Source organism: Chironomus tepperi, unplaced genomic scaffold (genome assembly GCF_022539635.2).
Source record: "Chironomus tepperi strain 1889 unplaced genomic scaffold, CSIRO-AGI_Ctep_v1 contig_48, whole genome shotgun sequence".
Classification (NCBI taxonomy): Eukaryota; Metazoa; Arthropoda; class Insecta; order Diptera; family Chironomidae; genus Chironomus; species Chironomus tepperi.
In genome coordinates, this window is record NW_027226170.1 from 729,176 (window position 1) to 751,852 (window position 22,677).

The window sequence follows — 22,677 nt, forward strand, 5'->3', positions numbered from 1 at the left end:
AGAGAACTTGACAAATCTCGAGACCAAGACAAGGAAGTTTTGGTTTCGGTTTCGAGTCGAGTAGGAATTTGTATCGAAAAGTTGACTTGAGTCGACATCGAGCTCTGGTCATGACCTTCTTAAATTCCCGTTTCATGGCTACACCTTGAACATGCACTCACAGTCAACTTGTTAATCGCGACACAGTTTTAAATACCAAAGCTTGTCTTATCGAAAATACAAAGTTGTCCATGAAGTGCAATGGTATTCCTTAATTTTTTTATCTCATCTGGAGATAAATATAGAAATAATAAAATTCTTTAGACTTTATCAAGCTACTTTACTCAAGCATTAATAATGTAAAACCCTCGACAGGCTTCTTAGTGCTATAAATATTTTTCCTTTTGTAATCATTGCATGACAAATTAAGCTGTCATTGCTATGTAATTGTTTCTATTTATAGCTGATAAAACAAGACCTTGAGATTGAATGGAAAATTTTGAGTCACAGCAATCATGAGCTCTCTGGTTTTGAAAAATTTTCTACTGTCAACGACGCATTTCATTCATTAAAAATTGAATTTACCAAACAAAGTAACCAAAAAATTCAAATGAAATGTCTCATACTCTTTCTTCCTTGTTAATGTCTCTCGTGAAAGAAGTGAAGCCAAGCGATTTCTCATTAAACATTCAAATACTGATATTACCTTTATTGAGGTCAAATTGATGAAAACCGGATTTTTTTTTGCACATTTATAGAAGCAAATATGTGAATTAAAATTTTTTTGTTTCATTTTCGAGAGACATTTCACTCGACGATATAAAAATTAGATCATTCTTCTTCTCCTTCTCTTCACTTCCATGGTGGTCAATAAATGTGATAAATAATTCACAAATCTATTTCTTTTTTTTTTTTGTAGATTTAATTTTCATTTAATGAGAATATTTTTATATGAAAAACTCAATATTTGAGTGTAAATTGTCTGGTGTAAAGTGAATAAAACAACATATATGCAGAAAAAGAAAGGAATAAGTGTGAAAAACTTGAACTGATAACAAGCACACAGAAAAAAAAAATTAACGAGTGAAAAACAACAAAGTTATAAATTAAAATATACTTGTCAAGTGCAACGGCTTGATGTTATGGCTGATATGCATGTACTAAAAATAGGTAAGAGACTGATAGGTTGATTGTAATTGGATAATGATGGATTATGTCGCGTGGGTTGTTTATGTTTTATGTTTGCACGTTGTTCCTTTATGTAAAACAATTTAACATTCAACCTATTCAGCCAACAACAAAAACAATTCTTTCTAATTTTACGTAACATCTGTATAGAAAAAAAAGAAGGCATGACGTCAAAGAATTTCAATTTAATGAAATAATATACCGACTAAGAATAAAAATGAACAAAAATATTAGAAATAATAATATTATTTTTATTTCGTGAGCTTTTATTTTAATTGATTCAAATCGATTCCTTATTGATAAAGTACGTCATTGCGTAGGGTTTGGAACCGATGTATTTATTCATAAAATTCTTTTTCTCTTTGAAATTATTAAAAATATTTACATTTTAACGTGAAATCGTGCTAATCAAAAGCACGTGAAGTTTAAAATGTTAACAGGAACCTCTTAATTAGTTATCGTACCCGAGCGGCGCAAGTGAAGAATGGTCCGCAAATGAGATTTAAAGATTCTAATAAAGCTCTTCTTAAAGCTCGAAGTCAAGTTGGATTTTATATGGAAAATTTGACTCGACTCCATTGACTTCGAGTTCTGGCTCTTCCATTAACACCAAATGGAAGTCGCATCCGTGTGACATCGATTTGCCTACCAAATAGAGGCATTTGTGCCACTCGGTGTTATTATTATTATTATTATTCATATTGTTAGCTCACGTTGTTATTTTGTGTCAATACTTTCATGGTACATAATGAAAGAAACAGTATAAAAAGTGGCCTAGGGCATATAAATTAAGCGCATTTACTGTCTGGAGTCTTGACTTACTAAAAGAAATACGCAAAAGATTCAAAATACCGATTATTCTAAGGAATCGTCCTCTTATTAAGTTACAGAATTATGAACTTTTTCAAAAATGAGGTAAAGAATTCTCGGAATCATATTTATCCACCTCTGCATCCCTTGACGTACAAAATTAGATAGAATTCGAGTTTAGAAGATTTAATAAACAGAAAGCTTGACAAAAGAGCAACTTCATATAAATCACAAATATTCTTAATAATAAGCTATATGAAAAACTAACTTGTGCTTCATATTGTACGTACAATACACATTTCTGTCTGAAATGTACTAATTTTTGTATTGACAAAAAATATTTTATGAATAAGTTAAAAAGGTTTTTCCAGTTAATATGATAAACTCAATGTAAAATGTGACTAAAGCACTCATGATAATGCAGTGACAAAAAATTCTAAAAATAAACCGTGCTAGACTATGTATGTGATGTGAAGTACAGTCATGTGCACTCCAAATTATCAACAGTGTCGCCACATTTTAGACAGAAAATAATAATTAAATGCGATTTTATATAATTTTTGTTGTTGTTGTTGTTGTTGGACATATGCAGAATTTTGCAATGAGCACAATCGGACAACGGAATAGCATGATAAAGAGGCATTTTTCGATAAAGCACGGATATAGAAGCGGAAAGCATATACAATTCATAATTATCATTACAAAAGAGGATGTAGCGCCTTGTCAGTCTCATGATATTCTTTATCACTAAATGCGGTCTTTTTTTGTTGTTCAAATAAAATATTAATGCGAATGCGAAAAAGAGAACATTTCATCTTCAGACAAATTAATCATTCAGCTTCGTCGCTCATGCAGTTTTTTTTTTTATTTTGTTATTTTATACTTTTTTGTTTTGTTTTCGTTAATGTGTTGTTGGCGGCAAATTCTGAGAATTGTATGAATTAACATATAAAGGGAAGTTTGTTAAAAATAAGAATCATTTGTATGCTTCATGCGGAATGCATCTTTAGCACAAATTGAGTGAATATTTGTGCATTGCAATGCATTGCCAAATTTACGAAATTCAGAATAAAACTGATAATCCCTTCTGCAGCTTAATTAGTCAAGAATTTATATAAATTTTATCATTTTCCTATAATATTTATCGGTTCCTGATGCAGCGATAAGCTATTTTGAGAATTATTATCAATGCTATATATTAAAGACAACACAACTGTGTAAATGAATGCTTTGTTTCTTTCGGAAAGTCTTGAAAATATTTACTAACAACCAAACGATACCAGACATTTAAATTAAGCAATTTTAATAATAAGACATTAATAAAAAGTAGCTTATGGCTTATTCAAGCGTTACGCAAAAATATGAATTTTAAGACACAACACACCTCCTGTACCCTAGATCCAAAATGTGGATACCGACTCGAGTTTTGCATGGAATAGTCGACTCAACTTCGAGTTCTGGTTTAATCTGTTACAAAATCTTAGAACCCTCCCTCTATACAGCGAACCTAATAAGTGAACGACTCCTTATGTCTACACAAGACATGGAAAAATCCGCATTTAATTACAAATCGGCAAGTCACTCGAAAACTTTTTATTTCTGAGCTCCATATGACTGTGGACCACACCATATGAATATGTCATCCATATGACTGCTACATTAAGGCGGCATCCATTTGATGTTAATAAACTGAATTTTATCAGATCCTTAACATATTTCAATTTTCAATTATTTCACGGTCAATTGGAATTAACATCTCACTATCTAAATTATAGTTGCCTCGTGTAGAAGATTACCATGAAAACTAAGAATTAAATCTTATCATAGACACTACTGTAAACAGATTCCAATGTAGATAGCAAATCTGATTTTTAATCAGCTGAACAAAATAAAACAGCTAGAAACTCGGTCAATATTATCTAATCACGAGGAAAAAACCTGTGAATCATAAATGAATAAATAATCTGTAACTTGCTACGAAAGAAAAATTACAAGCAAATTGGGTCTAAAGTTTGCAGTCCTATGAAGTCATTTTTTTATTTCATTTTACTTCTTTGGGAATTTTTTTCATTTGATAAAAATTGTTTTTTGAACCGATTAAGTTGAATAAACTTGACTTATCTTTTGCATTTGTCTGGAATAAAAAAATTGAAATTTTTTACTATGCGCTGAAATAAGAAACAGATAAGACTAATAATCTGCAATTTTAAGGTCTGTTCTTGACATTTTGACATTTTTCTAATTGTTCAAGATCGACTTAAATTCAAAATTTTATTTATTCGAAATTTAAATTAGGCATCATGAAGCAGGGGGTGATCAGAAATTTAGGAGGGGATTAAATGATTTATGGATTATTGTCTCGATAATCCCTAGAAAATTGAAGAATTTTGTATTATTAATGAAGATTTTGATCCTTAAACCTTACCCCCTTTGTTGGATGCATATGACCTTGTCATGTACTGTCATGGACTGTTCAGTATCATGAGTACATTTGTATAACAATTCAAACCCGAGTAGCACATTATAAGGAACTTACTGAAATTGGGAAACGCTAAAAACAGCTTTCTTAGACCCCTAAACCCCTGCTGTAACGCTAAGGAGCAATCACATGAACCAAGTTTTTAAATCGGCAACTCCTTCCCACCCTTTCCCAAGTTCAAAATAATTTCTGATCGTTCCCATAGTCACTTGGACGCCGTGTTGATGGCAAGACTTAAAAGTGTCTAAACAGCTACGAAACTGTTGATTTATACAAAACTAAACCATTTTTAAGACGAAAACTAAAGTTTGCCGCATCGTGCTGTCCAGAAAAACTTCAAAAAGCCAGTAATTATGCTTCAAAAAGCTCATAAATATATTTTAAATAATAGAACAAAGAATTTACATAAAAAATTAAGTACCGACTAGTAAAAAAGTCACAAGAAAACAAATCAAATCAAATCAAACAAGTTAAAACTAGTACGACCTTCGCCTTAATTACTCAAATTTTCATGAATATCCTTGAACTTTTAGATTATTTATCAAGAAATTGATTTTTTATGAAAAAAAAAAAGCATAAGGAAAATATAAATTTTCTTTTCTGCTTGAAATGAATATATTATGGTCATTATTGTTATTATGTCTTATACTTGTGTACTTTGCCATTGGACATTTTTTTATCGATTGATTGTTAAAAATAGAAATTAGAGAAAGAGAGAGTGGAAAGAATTATGTATATATATACATGTGGAATGAGAGAAAGCGAGAGTAAGATGGAGAGAAATAAAAAGCTTTTCTTCATACCGTTCGAGTTCAGATGAAAACAAACGAACGCGTGATTGAATCGATTTTATGTTTGTTGCAGCCAAGTATTTTCTTGTTTATGTTGAATGTATACAGTCCATTTTCATGTTATTTTCTCTTTTCTTTCGAGGAAAGCTTTCCTTTCCTTCTACAAGTTTCGTGAAAATAGAAAGGAAAGAAAACCTTTAATTTATTACTTTTAATGATTTGTGCTTTGAAAGAAAAAAAAGAGAATTTTCAAGGATTTATTTCTATTTCTGGCTTAATGCTTGAAATTATTTTCATTTTTTATTTATTTTATATTTCATAAGCAATGTACTTACCTAAAATTGCTTTTATGGAAGCTCAATATTTAAGTAGTTTTTATTTAAAAATAGAAATTCAACATTGTAGTATGTATGAAGGAGGCAAGAAGCACAAGCATAAGAGACATGAATAAGTAATATGTATTTATCGGCAACGCCCGAGGATATTCGCAAAATGTTGTTGAGACGAGAAAAAAAGCGTTGACGAGTGGAGAAGAAGAGGAGCTGGTATTGTGGTATGGTGGTGGATAAAAGCTTTGACATTAAATATACGTTGCTGTTGTGTGATGAAAATAGAACACGAATAGCACAGAGAGATTGAGCTATTCTGTAATAGGAAAAAAAGAAGAGAAGGAATGAAAAGAAATAGGATACAAGTTTTCTATTGCTGTTGCTGCTGATGCCATTTGAAGAATAAATATACATTTTTTTTTTGCAAAGCTATAAATAGAAAATGTGTTCAAAACAACGCCATTCTGATAAAGTTTAGTTAGATGTTGATGAATGTTGTAATGATACACAAAGTTATTTAACACCTTTTCCTCAATTAACTAGTTGAAAATTCCACACTTGAGACTTGTTTGAACGAGTGATTTAATGCAGTCAGTCAGATTCTATTTAAAAATAGACTCATCTATTTCTGTTGACATTTTACAGTTTATTTAAAGTTTTAGAGGAATTTATCGAAAAGACCTCACAATATTCTATTTTTAAGGTTCACGAAATAATTTCAAATTTTCTTCTTCCGTTATGAATTTTTTTTGCTTTCACATCCATTCATTCATTTCGATTGATTCACAAAAATAGCTTGAAACGTAATTAAATTAAATTATTTTTATTGCTGAGTCACAGAATAAATTTTTGTAAACACAAAAAAAAAGTTAATATTTTCATCAGCCTGAACTCGTTTTTGTTGAGACTTGAGACTATTTGTTGATATTATTAAGACTAAAAAATTATTTTTAAAAGTTAAGGATATAATTTATGAATAAATAACTGGTGTTAAAATTGTGAGCAAATATCTAATATCTTCTGTGTGTTCATGTGCAAACTTTTTTTTGGGATTATAATTTTCTAGACACACACGTAGACTCCATTATGTCCAAAATTATGAACTAATCCAAAGCTTCAGCACTATAGAGATTTAACTTTATCCAAAAATGTGAAAGAATTTCCAAAATTCAATTTTCGGGTATTTAGAAAATGCTTGAAAGGTTCATAAACCATAGAGAAACTTATTGAGAGGTAGAGCTGAGCTAGGATGTTTCATGGATAGCAATTGATTAATGAGTTAGGGTGTGTCAGACCTCCGTACTCAGTAGACAACCAGTACTCAGGAGAGGGATTAGAACCACTCCTTTAAGGGCATAACAGCCTATTGTCAAAAAAGGAAGGCTGCGAGCAAATTGAAAAAAAAACAATTGTAAAATGTCCTTAAATATCGAGTTTCGAACCTATGCTTGCAAATGCGGTATAACAACAATTAAATAGGTACCGGAATTCAAGGCATTGACACACGTTTCATCCGGATGAAAGGATTCTTCATCTCCATACAAAAATTTCATCCGGATGAAAGATTGTATGGGCCGGATGAAAGCGGATGAAAGATTTGTATGGGCCGGATGAAAGCGGATGAAAGGTTTATATGGGCCGGATGAAAGCGGATGAAAGGTTTATATGGGCCGGATGAAAGCGGATGAAAGATTTGTATGAGTCGGATGAATGCGGATGAATGATTTGTATGAGCCGGATGAAAGAAGATGAATGATTTTAAATACATTTTAACAAGACATTTTAAGTCATTTTAACATATTGATATGAGATAATTAGTTTGAATAATTGCATTTTTGATTGAAAAATTCCAATATGAGAAAAATTAAGATAAAAACAACAATTTTCATGATTTTTCATCCTTTTTCGGCCAAAAATTCGATTTTTCTCAAACTTTTTCACCCTAACATAAGAGAACTGATACTAAATTCGACTTATCCGATGAGTTTTTCAAACTAATATGTAAAAATGTAGTCGAAATTGGCTTTTCCAAAGATTTTTCACCATGATAAATGAAAATCGAGGACAAATATGGCTTTTCCGAGGGTTTTTCACCCTAATATAGGAAAATTCAGTCGAAATTTGGGTTTTTCAAGGATTTTCCATCCTAATATAGGAAAATCGAGAATTTTTCAGTCTAATAAATGAAAATTGAGGCAAAACTTGGCTTTTTTAAGGGATTTTTCACCCTAATATAGGAGATTCGAAGCCATTGTTGGGCTTATATGAGGATTTTTCATCTTAATATAGGAAAACTAAAGCAAAATTGGCATTTTCGAGGGATTTTTACCCTAATAGAGGAAAATTCAGGAAAAATATGGCTTTTTTGAAGAAACTTTGCTCTAATAGAGCAAAACTGAGGCGAATTTTTTTCTTTTCCGAGAGTTTTCCACCATAATTTTATCAAATATAAGGAAATTTTTGCAAAATTTGACTTGTTTGAGAGTTTTTTATTGTAATATACTAGAATCGAGGCCATGCAGGGCTTTTCTGAGGAATTTTCACTCTAATGCAAAAAATTTTAAGCAAAATTAGACTTCTCGAGGATTTTTATCCTTGTATAAGAAACATGAGAGCTATTTTCAACATTTTAGCGATGGATATTGCATCATAAAATCCATATTAGTTATTAAAAACTATTAATATACGTGAAAAATAGAAAAATGTGCTAAAATATAGTAAAATATTACTAAATTTAACTCAATCTTAATTTTAAACTCGGATAATTCTTTCTTGTACTTTACATAATGTGTAGAAATCACAGAAACTGCTTTCTAAAAAATTATCATTCTAAATAAATTAAAATAATAATTTATTTTGAATTCATGAATCAATTCATCCGGATGAATTGTTTTTTTCTTTTTCCATACAAAAATTTCATCCGGATGAAAGATTTGTATGAGTCGGATGAAAGCGGATGAAAGATTTATATGGGCCGGATGAAAGAGGATGAAAGATTTATATGGGCCGGATGAAAGCGGATGAAATACTTATATGGGCCGGATGAAAGCGGATGAAATACTTATATGGGCCGGATGAAAGAAGATGAAAGCGGATGAATGATTTGTATGGGCCGGATGAAAGCGGATGAAGAGTGTCAACGCCTTGCCGGAATTACTAATCCATTCCACCAACGAGCCACCTCTTTTCTAAAGCTTTTTTCTTAACATAAAAGGAAAACAATTTAGCAGCCTTATAAATACCTTCTTCATTTGTGTCGCTCGGCACACAGATTTCCAACCTAAATCCTTAGTTTATAATAAATTACTTTATATCCTCTAGCCTCCTCTTGTAAACATTCAATTACATATTAAAAGAAACTTGAGTAGAGCAATAAATGCAGATGCAATATTTAATGGACAAAGTAGGCTAAAGAGAAAAATGTGGGACAAGGATTCATAGCGTAATGAGATCATTTCATTTTGATGCATCGGAGATTTTTATCGAGTTTTTTATGAGTGTGGCTATACGGAGAGAACAAGAGGCGTATCTCTACGGAAATAGGCGAGACACAAAAAAAAAAAATCATATGAAAATCATTTTCTATTTCATGGGAAAGCAGCTAAAAAAAAGATTAATCTCAAAGGGAACATTTTTGCTAATTTTTCTTCCTTCATCTTTATGTTTATGTCGCTCTTTTCTTATAAGAAATTAACACTCAAAGCGGCATTTAGACTCTCTTATAGTCTCTCTCTTGAAACCATTGCTTTATTACACATGGATGAGTTGTATATGCTTACCTATCTGTGTGGATGAATACAAAAAAGCAGAACAGAACAAATTATCTATTAATAACGTTCGCAGATGGCGTGGTCGTGCGATATTTTTAGATGAAAAAGTTTGAAAATAAATTTAACTCAATCACAACGAAGCATTTCCTACAGCTAGTGTAAACTTTTCTCTCCGTTTTTTATTTTTTTTTTTTATTTCTTAAATTCTTTTTTTATACTTTCTTCTTTAATTTCTACCAATTTTAAAAATAGATTTTGTGTTGCTACTCTCTTTCTCTGCTTGTTTAAAAATAAATTATATATCGTTTTTCCTTTCCTATTTGCCTTCATATCTTGACTCTATTCATCATATCTTATTACTCTCAGTGGATTATCCAAAAAAGATGCAATTTATTGCTTTTTTTTTGAGAATTGTTGGTATGCTGTGGAATTTAATTCCATTTTATGCACCAATAATGCCAGAACAAATAAGGAAAATGCGATAATAATATCCACATGTCACTCAATCAGACCTGAATTGTGTGCAAGTAAATATTAAATGTGTAATTTGATATACACGCATATAATGGAATTTTTCATTTATAAATAGAATGAAATTAATTTAATTAAATGCCGCTGTATAGAATGTGTCTGTTTAAATATAGATTTTTCATACTTTCATATCCATACACTTTACAATGTGCGAAATATTTATCAAACTGCTTCATACTCCTCTCTCGACTTTTTGGTAAATTTCGCAATAACCTTGAAACCATATATTCATAATAATTTGCGTTTTGAATGTTTATAAATATATTTTTATCATGAAATAATCAAGCAAGCAAGAGCATATCTGCCTTTTTTATATGTGGAACTGGTAAAACAAGGTTGTAAAAAGTTAATAAAAAAGTTAAATAATAAAACAATGGCTAATATTTTTACAGCTAGTTTCGAGATTGTGGCTAACTTGGACGTTTTGTAATTCGAATCATCTTATGTTGAGACTTATCTCAACCTTGGATATGTCAACTGTCGTTTAATATTCAAATTGTATTTGCAAGGAGAATTGGTTGATTTTTCCTTTGCATAGTTGCTTGCCCTTTCTTGTAAATATTTAGTTTGTTTTTAAACTCCGAAGAATAAACATATTATTTACTTATACTTTCGTTCAGTTATTGTACGTTCTGATAGGGACTATTAAGTTCCTTCAGTTGCAAGTCTTAGCAATGATTTCATCAGAATAGTTTGAAACTAAAAATTGAATATAATTTTGCACCAGCTAAAATGACATTTAAAGTGCAATTACTTTAAAGTACATTGCACAATAAATACGCATACAGCTAGTGTTAGTCATCGTAGAATTCAATGGAAAATTTCATTTATGCGCTCATTAAATCATTCAACTCAATATATTCTTACAATACTTACATTTATATTCTCTTCATCACCGTGCAATTGTACATTTGCACATTTCGTGTGATGTGTATATTTATAAATTGCAATATATTGTCATGACATGAAAAAACATTATGCGACATTGAGTTGAGGAAAATTGAACGAGAAAAAAAAAATGCCGTTTACGTCTAAAAATATCAACTTGTGAGAACATTTAAAAATAGTCAACAATCTATCTCTGGTTTTCTCACTCTCAAATGCATTTGCATTTTAAGCATATATATTACATTATACTTATGTTTGTCTCTGTCTCTGTCTGTGAGCATTCGTACATACTCATCAAAAAAATATTGTGATTCTGTTTGCTCACTTAAATTAACTTTCCCAAGTGATTTTAATAATAAAATTTTAACAGATTGTCTTATTACTTTCAACTCATGTATATGTATGTTGAATGTACAATTTTTTTTTTATGGTGACATAAAATATTTAATTTAGTGACTAAATATAGAACTAAATTTTCATATTCTCCGTAGTATGGAAAACATTCTTCTTTGTTCTGTTTTAATTATGACCCCCACAACGAGGAAAACATGGAAATGAGTAATTTATCAACATAATAGATTGCCATTGTTATTTTTACCAACTCTGTGCAAATTTTTTTTTCTCGAGACATAAAAATAGAACCGAACATTTCTGTTTTTATATATACAAAATAATACCTAAATAGACGAAAATTTGATCAATTTTCTAATCAAAAAAATATTTTCATTTTTATTTATATTTTAGAGATGGCACGAGGTTCAATAGGACGTGAAAGGATAATGTCGGGTGTGGTTGGCAGTCAACCGCCTAATGCACTTCAAGATGATCTCAATAAAGAATTGCTTGCTGTAAGTTTGGCTTGTATATTATTTTGGTTAAAATTAGTTATTATTAATGCATGTCACGAAAAAAATAATATAGCTGCGATGGAAAGAAATCGGTGGTAGTCAAAGGCGTATATTCGAGACACCTGCTAATTTATAATCTAGTAATGATTCATACGATGAAATATAAATATCACTACACTTGAATTAATAAAGAATAATTTCAAGAGGCTTTTTTTGGCAATATGTACATACAATATGGTGCTAAGTTTGGAAATATATTAATTAATAATTTACTGACGCTCGCTAAGTTATTTTCAAACTCAAAGTTATTTACGTAGATCTTTTTTGGCATAATGACGGAGTCATTATTATTGAAATCGAATATTGATAAAAGCGTTTATTTTTACCTTTTTAAGATTAAATGTCAGCAAATTTTTGTTGTTCCTTTAATTTTATTTATTTATTTTTTTCTTGTGTCCTTTAATTTGATTGAATTGTTGGGCGTTAGCTAGAAGGTAGGAATTTGACGAAATTTTTATTTAGCTTGTTGGATGTTTTTATCCTTCAATGCATTAGTTGTCTATGCCTGCCCATGTAGATTCTTCATTATATGACGAAAGTCCTTATCGATTTTTTGTCATATCTATTTTTAAATTAGTGAATTATTTCCGTGGCTCTCAAACTATATGATTGAAATGTCGTGAAGCATTATGCGAATCCTTGCCATATCGACGATACTCGATATCTATGTTTGTTCAATCTCTTTGTTCCACGGCAAACCTTGGTGGCTATATGACATAGCTCCATACGGAATTCAGTTCATGACGAGCGTGTCGCAGCACACAGTATGGACATCACTGCTCTATTAAAATGATTGGGCAATTTATCTCTGATGAGGATCGAACCCGCGTACTCATAAAAGTGATAAAGATATCCGATCTGTTGCCTGTCCACTAGGCCACAGAAGCCTTTGCTTAGCATTGAGAAAATAGCCAATTTATTGTTCGATCTGGGTGAGATTCCAATACGTTTAGATACCCCAATTAAGTGTTCCATTTTCAAAATTGTTAAAAGAATTCAAGCCGAATATTTATCCAAACAAATCAATTCCTGCTATGCACCTAATTCTATGTCTGCGTTATTATGATAGATAGAAAATTAAGATGACATATTTTTACAGATGTATGTATTGCCAAAGAGCCATTTAAAGATTCTCTTTTTGATCTATTAAACTTTGTTTAATTATGTCTGTCAAGTCAGAGGAAATCATAACATTTACATAATAAAACAAGCGGGAATACGCATGTTTTTCTTATTATGCTTCATGTATGTTGAACGAACTAAATGAAAGTGAAAAATCGCCATCATATGTGAATTTCATCATCGTCGTCAACATCAAGAGCATGAATGTGAATGCCGAGGTTAAGATGAAGGAATTTGACACTTAAATGAGTAATGCAGTAGAGATTATAAATAGATTATTTGATGATTGTGTCATTATAATATTTATCCTAAACATTCATTCCCTTTACTTCCCCTACTTTTTCATTAAGTCTTAATCTCGCGTATAGTAATTTAAATAATATTCACAAGTGGATCTTATGAATGAAAATGAAAAAAATAACGAATAACTCAATGGCAGTGTCAAAGAAAATGTGTGGGAAAATTTCTTCTCGCATGTATGTTTATATGTATTTTCATTTTCATTTTCATTTGAATGATGAAGTTTTTCATCTTTTTTCCGAACAAAAAAATGTTCTTTCCTGTGAATTTTTTATGAATCATTTTCTTCCCATTCTTTTCGTGGAATTTTTCAAATTAATGGCGATGTTAATGATACAACTTTTTGTTTTTGTGTCGCCATTTGACGGGTTTATGCCTCGGTACGATAATAATTGTGCCATATCGTCTTAACGATCTTTTATGATATGCACAAAAAAAATAAGCAGAAAGGAAGAAGCAAGTTAAATTGTTTCACGGAAGATTTTGTGATTCATAAAAATTTTCCGAGTATAAACTAAATATTTTCATATTTTTCCTTTTCTTCTTGTTCTTGTTATAGCTCCGACGTGAACAGGAATTACAGCAACAAAAACTTTGGCGTGATTTTCAAGAGCAAAAAAAGGAACTTGAACTTCAGCATAAAATGCAACTTGAAAGCAAATTACAAGTAAGTGGATGTTTATATGTTTATTGCTTCATTGTATCTGTCATGCCTGTTCTTTGGTTTCTTCTCTCATCTCCTCATCAATTATTCATTATCTAAATTTTTTACCAATGAGAAATATTGTCATTTTCCAAATTTTATTTTACCTACTTTATTCTTATAATTATCATAAAATAGCATATTTTCTGTTCTTGTTATTAATCGAAAATAATGAATAATGAATAACAAAAAAACAATGTTGTTATGTTCATATCGTAAAGAGATGTAAACATTAATCGTAGGTGTGTTAAAAGAGCGCATTTTTCCTTAAAATGATTTGGTATTGATGATCCTGAATTTATTGATTGCTTAGTACATACTTCAGTGAAATAAGAAAACTTCATCGGATTTCTTAGAACTTTTGATCAATCTAGTACTCGAAGTTGATTCGAATTTCGTATGGAATTGAGTCGACTCGAGTTGACCTTTCCATACAAAATCCGAATAAACTTCGATCTATGGATTAATTTATAAATCTTAAAGTTTCTCTTCAAAAAAGTGTTGACAGGACTTTGGGAAGTCTGAATTCCAAAATGGTACTTCCACTGGAGCTCTGATTTCATAGATCCGGAGACTACTGTCTACTTTTCCTCATTATTGATTGATACTTTTAAGATCTTTATATGAATTTCGATTTTTCGAGATCTGATCCGGAAAATGAGAAAAATAAGCCCAATCGACACAAATTAAAATGTTGCTCCCTTGGCGACAAGTCCTTTAAATATGTCCCCATCGGGAAGTACACGTGCAATTGAATGACAATTTTAGTTCAGTCAGACTTAAATTTGCTACAAAATATCGAAACTCTCCAAACTGGAAATCCTTTCCAGAAAATATACAGCAATATAAGACTTGATGATTACAATCTAGTTTCTTAGTAACAGTAAGGACGATAAAATGAACCTATCCGCAAATATTCACATTCCAAGAAATGTGGATCCCTTTACTTCCAAGAACTAACCAATTATTTAGACCAAAGTTTAGTAGCTGTTGATTCATGTGAATTGTCTGACAAGGCTGTGGTAAGCAATAAATTCAGTGTTTTATTTGTGGCATCTATTGACAATGTCAATTACGGTAAAACATATGAGCACGAACTTACATAGTCAGATATAAACAAATTGTGTATATATGCAATAGTGACTCATAGTACCGATATTAAATTGAGGGAAAATGCGCTTTGAGATGGAATTAAACATAAGAAGAGAAAGAAGAAAAAACCTTTTTAGTTGTGAAAATTTGATTTGCGTTTTCTTTCGTTTCTGTCATCGACATTACTTCCTATCGTTATGTAAAAATTCAATTCATAGTTTGCGGCACATGGCATGTTAATGTTCCAGGAACTACAATTGCAACGAATAGCAGCAGAGCGTCAGAACGCATTGATGCTTGAGGAACAACAAAGAAAAGAGCGTGAGGCAGCACAAGCAGCTGCCGCAGCATTAAGAAGGAACAATGAGAGACATGAATGTAACGCTAATGCTAGTCCTGATGTCAAGCAAACATTAAAAGTATGACCTTTAAACTTTATTTTCTCTTTATTACATACACACAAGTGTAATGCGACCTTTACATTAACCTTTAAAAAATTTATTCTCTTCGCTTTATTTACTACGCATTCAGACTTTTTTGATACAAAAGAAAATTGAGAAAGAAAAAGGACAACAGAATGCGACATGGAATAGAAATTTGTAAGTTTATTTTAATAACATTACATTAATTTTAATTTACTAACGGCGCAATCCCATAATTCATTTTACAGAGGTATATTGAAAAGCTCATCAGGAGAATCTTTACCACTTGGTGTAGCATCATCAGTTAGTTCTCATCCATATAAAATTCCTCAACCACCGTCCTCAATAGCTAAATACGATTCAGACTTTCCGCTGAGGAAAACAGGTAACAAATTAATTAGGCAATCATCATCATCTGATGAACAATCATTTTTATTGTTCAGGCTTTTATTATCAGTTTTTTTTTCTTTAGTATTATTGTGTGTGTGCGCGTGCAATTTAATGATATTAACATAATTAAGAGAGTTTATATATATTTTTTTTTACATAAAAATGTAGCATGCCTGGAACAATTTTTGTTTTTCTCTCACATATTTTTTGTGATAAAGTAATTTAATTAACATATTTCACTTCTCCTTTTAATTCTTGATATTTCCGTTATTTGATTTTACGTTATATCCTCATGAGCTAACCACATGCCAGTCAATTTTGTGTCCGTAAGATAACATAATAATGATAAGGAAAAACTTGCTTATTTTTTTCAAAAAAAAGATCAAATTCATTATTGACTTTGACTTCAACTTATGTTATCAATAAAGCAAGTCATTATATCGATATGTTTAGGGAATTCCGTACTCGTTCAAGGGGATTTACGGAAGAATTATCTAATCTCTTATGTTCTTCAATTAATATATTGATAAAATTTTCAAAAAAATTAAGTCTTGAACTTAATTTGAGGATTATTCACTTAAAATCCAGTTCGAGCTCATCCAGAAACACACACGAAAAACACAAGTTATATTTAAGTCGAATTCGGCACCATTTCACAGTCTGCCAGCTTCCTCACTAGGTACCATAAGATACTCATTGAGCATATGCTTGGACCTGGTATTGGCTGTCGAATCGATTAACTGACTTGTTCTATACGAGACATTCGTTAGCTCCTTCATATTACCTTCTTTTTCGAATATGACACTGTACTTACTTCACTGGCCGTACAGATCAGTTGTGATTCATGGTCTCCCTTAGATGAAGAGAACTGTAAGTCGAATCAATTCCGTATAAACCTTCCTTAATGACTCCATATTCATTCGAATTTTCCGACTTCTCATATGCTTATAACTCCTCTTTCGAGTATTAGTCACCATTTCCTACCCACATCATAATCATATAAAGATTAGAATTACAGTATCGAATTTTATTACGATAAAAATTGTCCTTCGACTGGAGATGAAGTTTACACGGGGGCTTTGTCATAGTTAATAATCAGCGCCAAGAATTATTCCACACACAAAACAAAAAATATGAAAAAAAAGAATAAAAGTTGTATTAAATTTTGTTTTCACATAAAAAAAAGCTATAAAATAATATGTATTGGCATTATCAAATTCTCATTTATTCGCTTGTAATCAATCATCGAAATCAATTTCAGCATCGGAACCGAATCTTCTGAAGATACGATTAAAGCAAAGTGTGATTGAGCGAAAGGCACGTGTGGGACCATTAGCAGCACGTCGTCAAGAGCGCCTTTTGCTTGCTCACCAAAGACGACTACAAAAACAGGTGGCACTGGCACAAGCTACAAGTATGTAGAACTATTATTCAAAAAAATAGATAATGAGAGCAATATTTTCATAGCTTTATGTGTTGGTATGTGCGTGAAAACTTTGCTCAAAAAAAATAATTTTTATTTTTCCAAAATGACATAATAAGAGTCATGTTAGGAGGCATAAAGACATGATGTAAACAGAATGAGAGAGTTCGATAAATTCCTATACATAAAAAAATTTCGTATACATTAACATAATATTAATCATAACTTTAAGTAGATCAATTATGTTTTTTTGATATGTTAGTGGATTGTTTGTTAAGAGAAATCTAGTAACAGCTAATACCTTATTTTTTTTTGACAACTGAAGCAATTTTTGATTTTTCTCGTTTAGAAAACAATATATACCCATATTTAGATCTAAACTAACATCGAACTAACATAACATTCGCAAAAAGTAGTGTTTAAAAAATTACAATTTCAATCGTAGGAGTGAAATTCGAATAATCATTATTGCATTGAAAAAATCCAAGTTTTTTAATGATAATTCAAAATTCATTTCAATTAAAATCCCATTTTTTGGATCGAAATTTGAATAATGATTATTCAATAATTTCGATCCTAAAAATTGGATCAAAATTAAATGATTCGATCCAAAGATTTTAATTAAAATGATTTGTATGAAAATTTCCTTTGTGTTTTGAAATTATGAATGGAATGCATTTCTGAAGGAACTGAATGTAATTTTGAATGAATTACTGCATATTTGAGTTCAAATTGGTCATTTGGTCCTTAATAGGCATAAAGGAAGTAGTGGAACTGCTTAGTTCCGCAGATCTGACCCCCTCTCTAAAATGTCATGAAACGTCCAGAAATTAAATAAAAAAAATTTTTTTTTGGCAGTTCCACTCAGTTGGACATGACCAGTATAACCATCAAACGTCAGAGAAAACTGATAATCGAATTAAACATAATATTCGTTTATCAATTCTTGTAATTCTGTTATGGTTTCATTCCATTCGGTTCCATCTTGATACAGGAGAGACTAAAGTTCGACGTGATGGTATTAATAATATCTTAAACTATTATGAGAGTTTGCAAATGATAGTGACGCACAATACAGGTGTCCAACGTCCTTCAGCTTTTACTACCCAAGTACCTGCTTCCACTTTCCCGTGGTTCATTCATGGCTATGCCAATCCCCTCAATCGTTGCGGTACTAACGGAGCAGGTTAAGTTTGAGTGTGAGGCCTGGTGAGCCCACCCTTGTTAAACAACCTTAAGCCACTAAACGTTACAAGAATAGTCCATGTACAGAGAAAGATAGAGCTATCTACATGTGTTCTTAAAACGCTGCAATGAGCCTCCGTTAGCACCAGCCAGGGAAGTGAGTAGGTAAGTATTATTGATAATACATTGTCTCTTAAGCATTCACGGTTCTCTATAATAATTTTAAAAATATTTTACCATATCCATCGGCTATGTCCAACTGACTGGAACTCCCAAAAAAAATTTTTATTTATTTAATTTCTGGACGTTTCATGACATTTTAGAGAGGGGGTCAGATCTGCGGAACTAAGCAGTTCCACTACTTCCTTTATGCCTATTAAGGACCATATGACCAGTTTGAACTCAAATATGCAGTAATTCATTCAAAATTGCATTCAGTTCCTTGAGAAATGCATTCCATTCATAATTTCAAAACACAAAGAAAATTTTCATACAAATCATTTTAATTAAAATCTTTGGATCGAATCATTTAATTTTGATCCAATTTTTAGGATCGAAATTATTGAATAATCATTATTCAAATTTCGATCCAAAAAATGGGATTTTAATTGAAATGAAATTTGAATTATGATTAAAAAACTTGGATTTTTTCAATGCAATAATGATTATTCGAATTTCACTCCTACGATTGAAATTGTAATTTTTTAAACACTAGCAAAAAGACCAAAAAAAAAGTTAAAAGTAAACTTAACGGACATTAATTGTTTCTTGAGAAATGTTACTGTAACCTTTTCAAAACAATTAAGTCTGTAGTCAATTATTCATTGCCTTTATTATAAATATATCCAAAATCTTATTCGTGTGCTTAGTCACTTACTTAATTATTCAATTCGTTTTTCTTTTCTATTTCATCCATTTCATTTCAATTCATCTACTCCTCTGCCACTGTCTGAATGTGTGCACGTGTCAATAGATTGTAATAGTGGAGCACCAGATTCTCCAAATTCACCGCCTACACGTGGATCACCAACGAGTGCTCCAATACAAGAAGAGAATGAAGATCCTCAATATAATGGTGCAAATCGTGACCTTCAATTGTTTAGTTCGCCATCAATGCCCAATATATCGTTAGGTCGTCCACATTTATCAAATGCCGCTGTTGCTGCTGCAAATCACTTTGTAAGTCTTTTAATATTTTATTGACTCTGAAAAGTTAATAATTTATTTATTTATTTTCTTTCATTCCTGAATTTGTAGGCATTAATGTCACAATTACGTCCACCATCACAGAATATTCTCGGTCACCAGTCGACAATTCCAGCGCCATACTTAGTACCTCAATTTGAGCTTTCAGAAGCACAAGCTGCAACAGCACATTTAAATCATATGCAAGCAGTTGCTCATTCTGTTGTAGCAGCTGCATATAATCAACAACTCTCTGAAGCACATGCTGCACAACAACAGCAACAGCAGCAGCAGCAACAACAACAGCAACAACAACAAAGATTACAAAAACCTGGTCATCGACCTTTAGGTAGAACACAATCAGCACCATTACCTTTGGGACATCCAATGTTGACTGGTGCACCAATTAATATCGCTACATTACATGAGAATTCTGAGGCAGAACGACAAGCATATGAACAACAAATGCTGAAACAAAAAATACGTCAAACAGCACTTTCACGATCAAATACAAGAGAATTATTAAAAGAGGAAGAGCCTGGTGAAGTAATCGATTTAACTGATAAGAAACAGCCGCCAAGAACGGTCATTACAAATTCTGTGATAACGAGTACATCACAATCACTTCCACATACAGGTGATGATCGAGTACGAAGTGAATATCTTCAGAAACAACGCGAAATTCTTTTACGACAAACAATGGGTGCTTCAATTGAAGATCCATACACACGAACACCTCTACTCCGTCCATTAGCAAGAACATTATCGAGTCCATTAGTACATGTTGGTCATCCTGGCATTACGTCAGGCATCGTTACGAGCGGCTCAGCTAGTTCTCTTCATTCCGACACCACAAGTACTGGTCAAATGATACTCAGTAATAATGAAACGCTTCCACCGCCTGTGAATCTCTCAATGAATCATCATCGAATTTACGAGAACGGATCGCCGAATGGAAAGATTAAGACTGGCTTAGCATTTGATAGTGTAATGTTAAAACATGCATGCATATGTGGTGATAATTCATCACATCCTGAGCATAGCGGTCGTCTACAAAGCATTTGGGCGCGTCTTGTTGAAACGCATCTAGCAAATCGTTGTGATCGTTTAAGATCACGAAAAGCGACACAAGAGGAGCTTCAAGTCGTTCATACGGAAGCTCATGCACTTCTCTTTGGATCAAATCAAATTAATCGACAAAAGATTGAGGCATCACGTGCGAGTTTCGTACGTTTGGCATGTGGTGGTGTCGGTATTGATTTAGATACAACATGGAATGAGAATCATACGGCAAGTGCAGCTCGTATGGCTGCTGGATGTGTTATAGACTTAGCATTTAAGGTTGCTAAAGGCGACAATAAAAATGGCTTTGCTGTTGTACGACCTCCTGGTCATCATTCAGAGCCAGGACTTGCGATGGGCTTTTGCTTTTTCAATTCAATTGCCATTGCCGCTAGATTATTACGTTTAAAGATGCCTGAAATTAGACGAGTTCTTATTATTGATTGGGATGTCCATCATGGAAATGGTACACAACAAATTTTCTATGATGATCCAAATGTTTTATACTTGTCGATACATCGTCATGATGATGGAAATTTCTTTCCTGGAACTGGTGCTTCTACGGAATGTGGCTCAGGATCTGGTTTAGGTTTCAATATTAATATTGCATGGTCCGGTGGAATTAATCCGGCACTTGGTGATGCTGAATATTTAGCTGCTTTTAGAACTATCGTGATGCCTGTTGCTAGAGAATTTTCACCTGATATTGTGTTAATTTCTGCTGGTTTTGATGCTGCTGCTGGTCATCCGGCACCACTTGGCGGTTATGTTGTATCTCCTGCTTGCTTCGGTCATTTAACACGAGAGCTGATGCAACTGGCCGGAGGAAAGGTAATTTAATGGATATAAAATTCATTGACAATGTCTTAACATTCCATCATTTAATTTAATAGGTTGTTATGGCACTTGAAGGTGGATATGACCTTCCAGCAATCTGTGATTCTGTTCAAGAATGTGTACGTGGATTACTTGGCGACGAGCCTGCACCATTGTCTGAAAGTGAATTATCACGTCCACCATGTTCGAATGCTGTCGAGACACTTCAAAAGACTATTGCAATTCAAATGACACATTGGCCATGTGTAAAGCAACTCGCTCATACTGTAGGATTCTCAGCTCTTCGAGCACTCAATAGTGAACATGAAGAATCAGAAACTCTAACTGCCATGGCAGGTTTATCAATGCAATCAATTACTAGGTAAGATCTTATTTTAAGCCTTCATCTATTATGCCTGACATTAATTGTGCCTTATTCTCTATCAGACTTTCAGATATATCTCGTGAAGATTCATCGGAACCAATGGATCAAGATCAAGATGATAAATAAAATGCTACAAAAATAGAAATAAATTTCTAATCAATCATTTGTTTGGTAAATAAACATGTCGTGAACGAGAGCTTGAATTTTTTAGCTTAATGAAAATTTAATTAGAGGAAAAAAACACACAAAAAAAAAAAATTGGAGAACGTTTTTTAGATGAAGCAGAAATTGATGAAAAATCTAAAGTTAGACTTCTCAATTAATGATTCAACGGTACTTGTGAAGAATAGAAACATGGATGATGATGATATAAAAAAAATCATAACATATATAGAACTTTAAATCAGGGATAAAAAAATTTTTTTGACGATAATGAAAAATGATATAAATTATTATTATTAGAAAAAAAGGACAAAAACAAAATTGTGCGATTTTTTTGATATAAAAAGAGGACATGTTAGTTAGATGCTATGAGCAAAGATGAATTTATTTCTGTAAAGTGCTGAAATTCTTGGTTTGATGTGTAATATTTGAGTTTGTTTTGAACAATTTAAATGAAAGAGGAGACAGGACACCCTTTGGCGCCAAAAAATAAAAATAATTGGATTTCCTTAATTACAATATCAATTGTGATGAATATTTAATATCAGTTTAGGTGCTTATCTAAACATCTGACACATGAGTTTGAGTAGATATGTATAAGCTTATCTAAGATGCTAATAGTTAAGAACAGTGTTGCTCAAGCAATATAGAGCAGGATCCCAATATCTGGTGCAAATTCTGCGAGTCTTCATCTTTTTGGTAACAAATAACAAATTCACGACACACTGGTGTGTTGCGAAGCATAGTTTGAAAACCA

The 22,677-nt window shown here is 31.9% G+C and overlaps 1 protein-coding gene across 5 annotated transcripts in view; it reads left to right on the plus strand.

Moving 5' to 3' along the window:
- Positions 1-22,124, plus strand: part of HDAC4 (histone deacetylase 4) — a 45,217-nt gene extending 23,093 nt beyond the window's left edge. For 2 of the 5 annotated variants that reach the window (XM_070652518.1, XM_070652519.1), the window contains exons 2-12: positions 899-1,149; positions 11,510-11,613; positions 13,655-13,762; positions 15,109-15,309; positions 15,422-15,489; positions 15,561-15,697; positions 16,964-17,116; positions 19,284-19,489; positions 19,568-21,388; positions 21,451-21,755; positions 21,821-22,124. In XM_070652518.1, coding sequence (XP_070508619.1) covers positions 1,122-1,149; positions 11,510-11,613; positions 13,655-13,762; positions 15,109-15,309; positions 15,422-15,489; positions 15,561-15,697; positions 16,964-17,116; positions 19,284-19,489; positions 19,568-21,388; positions 21,451-21,755; positions 21,821-21,884 — 3,195 coding nt within the window. In that variant the 5' untranslated portion in view covers positions 899-1,121 and the 3' untranslated portion in view covers positions 21,885-22,124. The remainder of the gene's footprint in view (positions 1-898; positions 1,150-11,509; positions 11,614-13,654; positions 13,763-15,108; positions 15,310-15,421; positions 15,490-15,560; positions 15,698-16,963; positions 17,117-19,283; positions 19,490-19,567; positions 21,389-21,450; positions 21,756-21,820) is intronic. The other 3 variants (XM_070652516.1, XM_070652517.1, XM_070652520.1) reach the window with 3 other exon arrangements.
- The last annotated feature ends 553 nt before the right edge of the window (positions 22,125-22,677 follow it).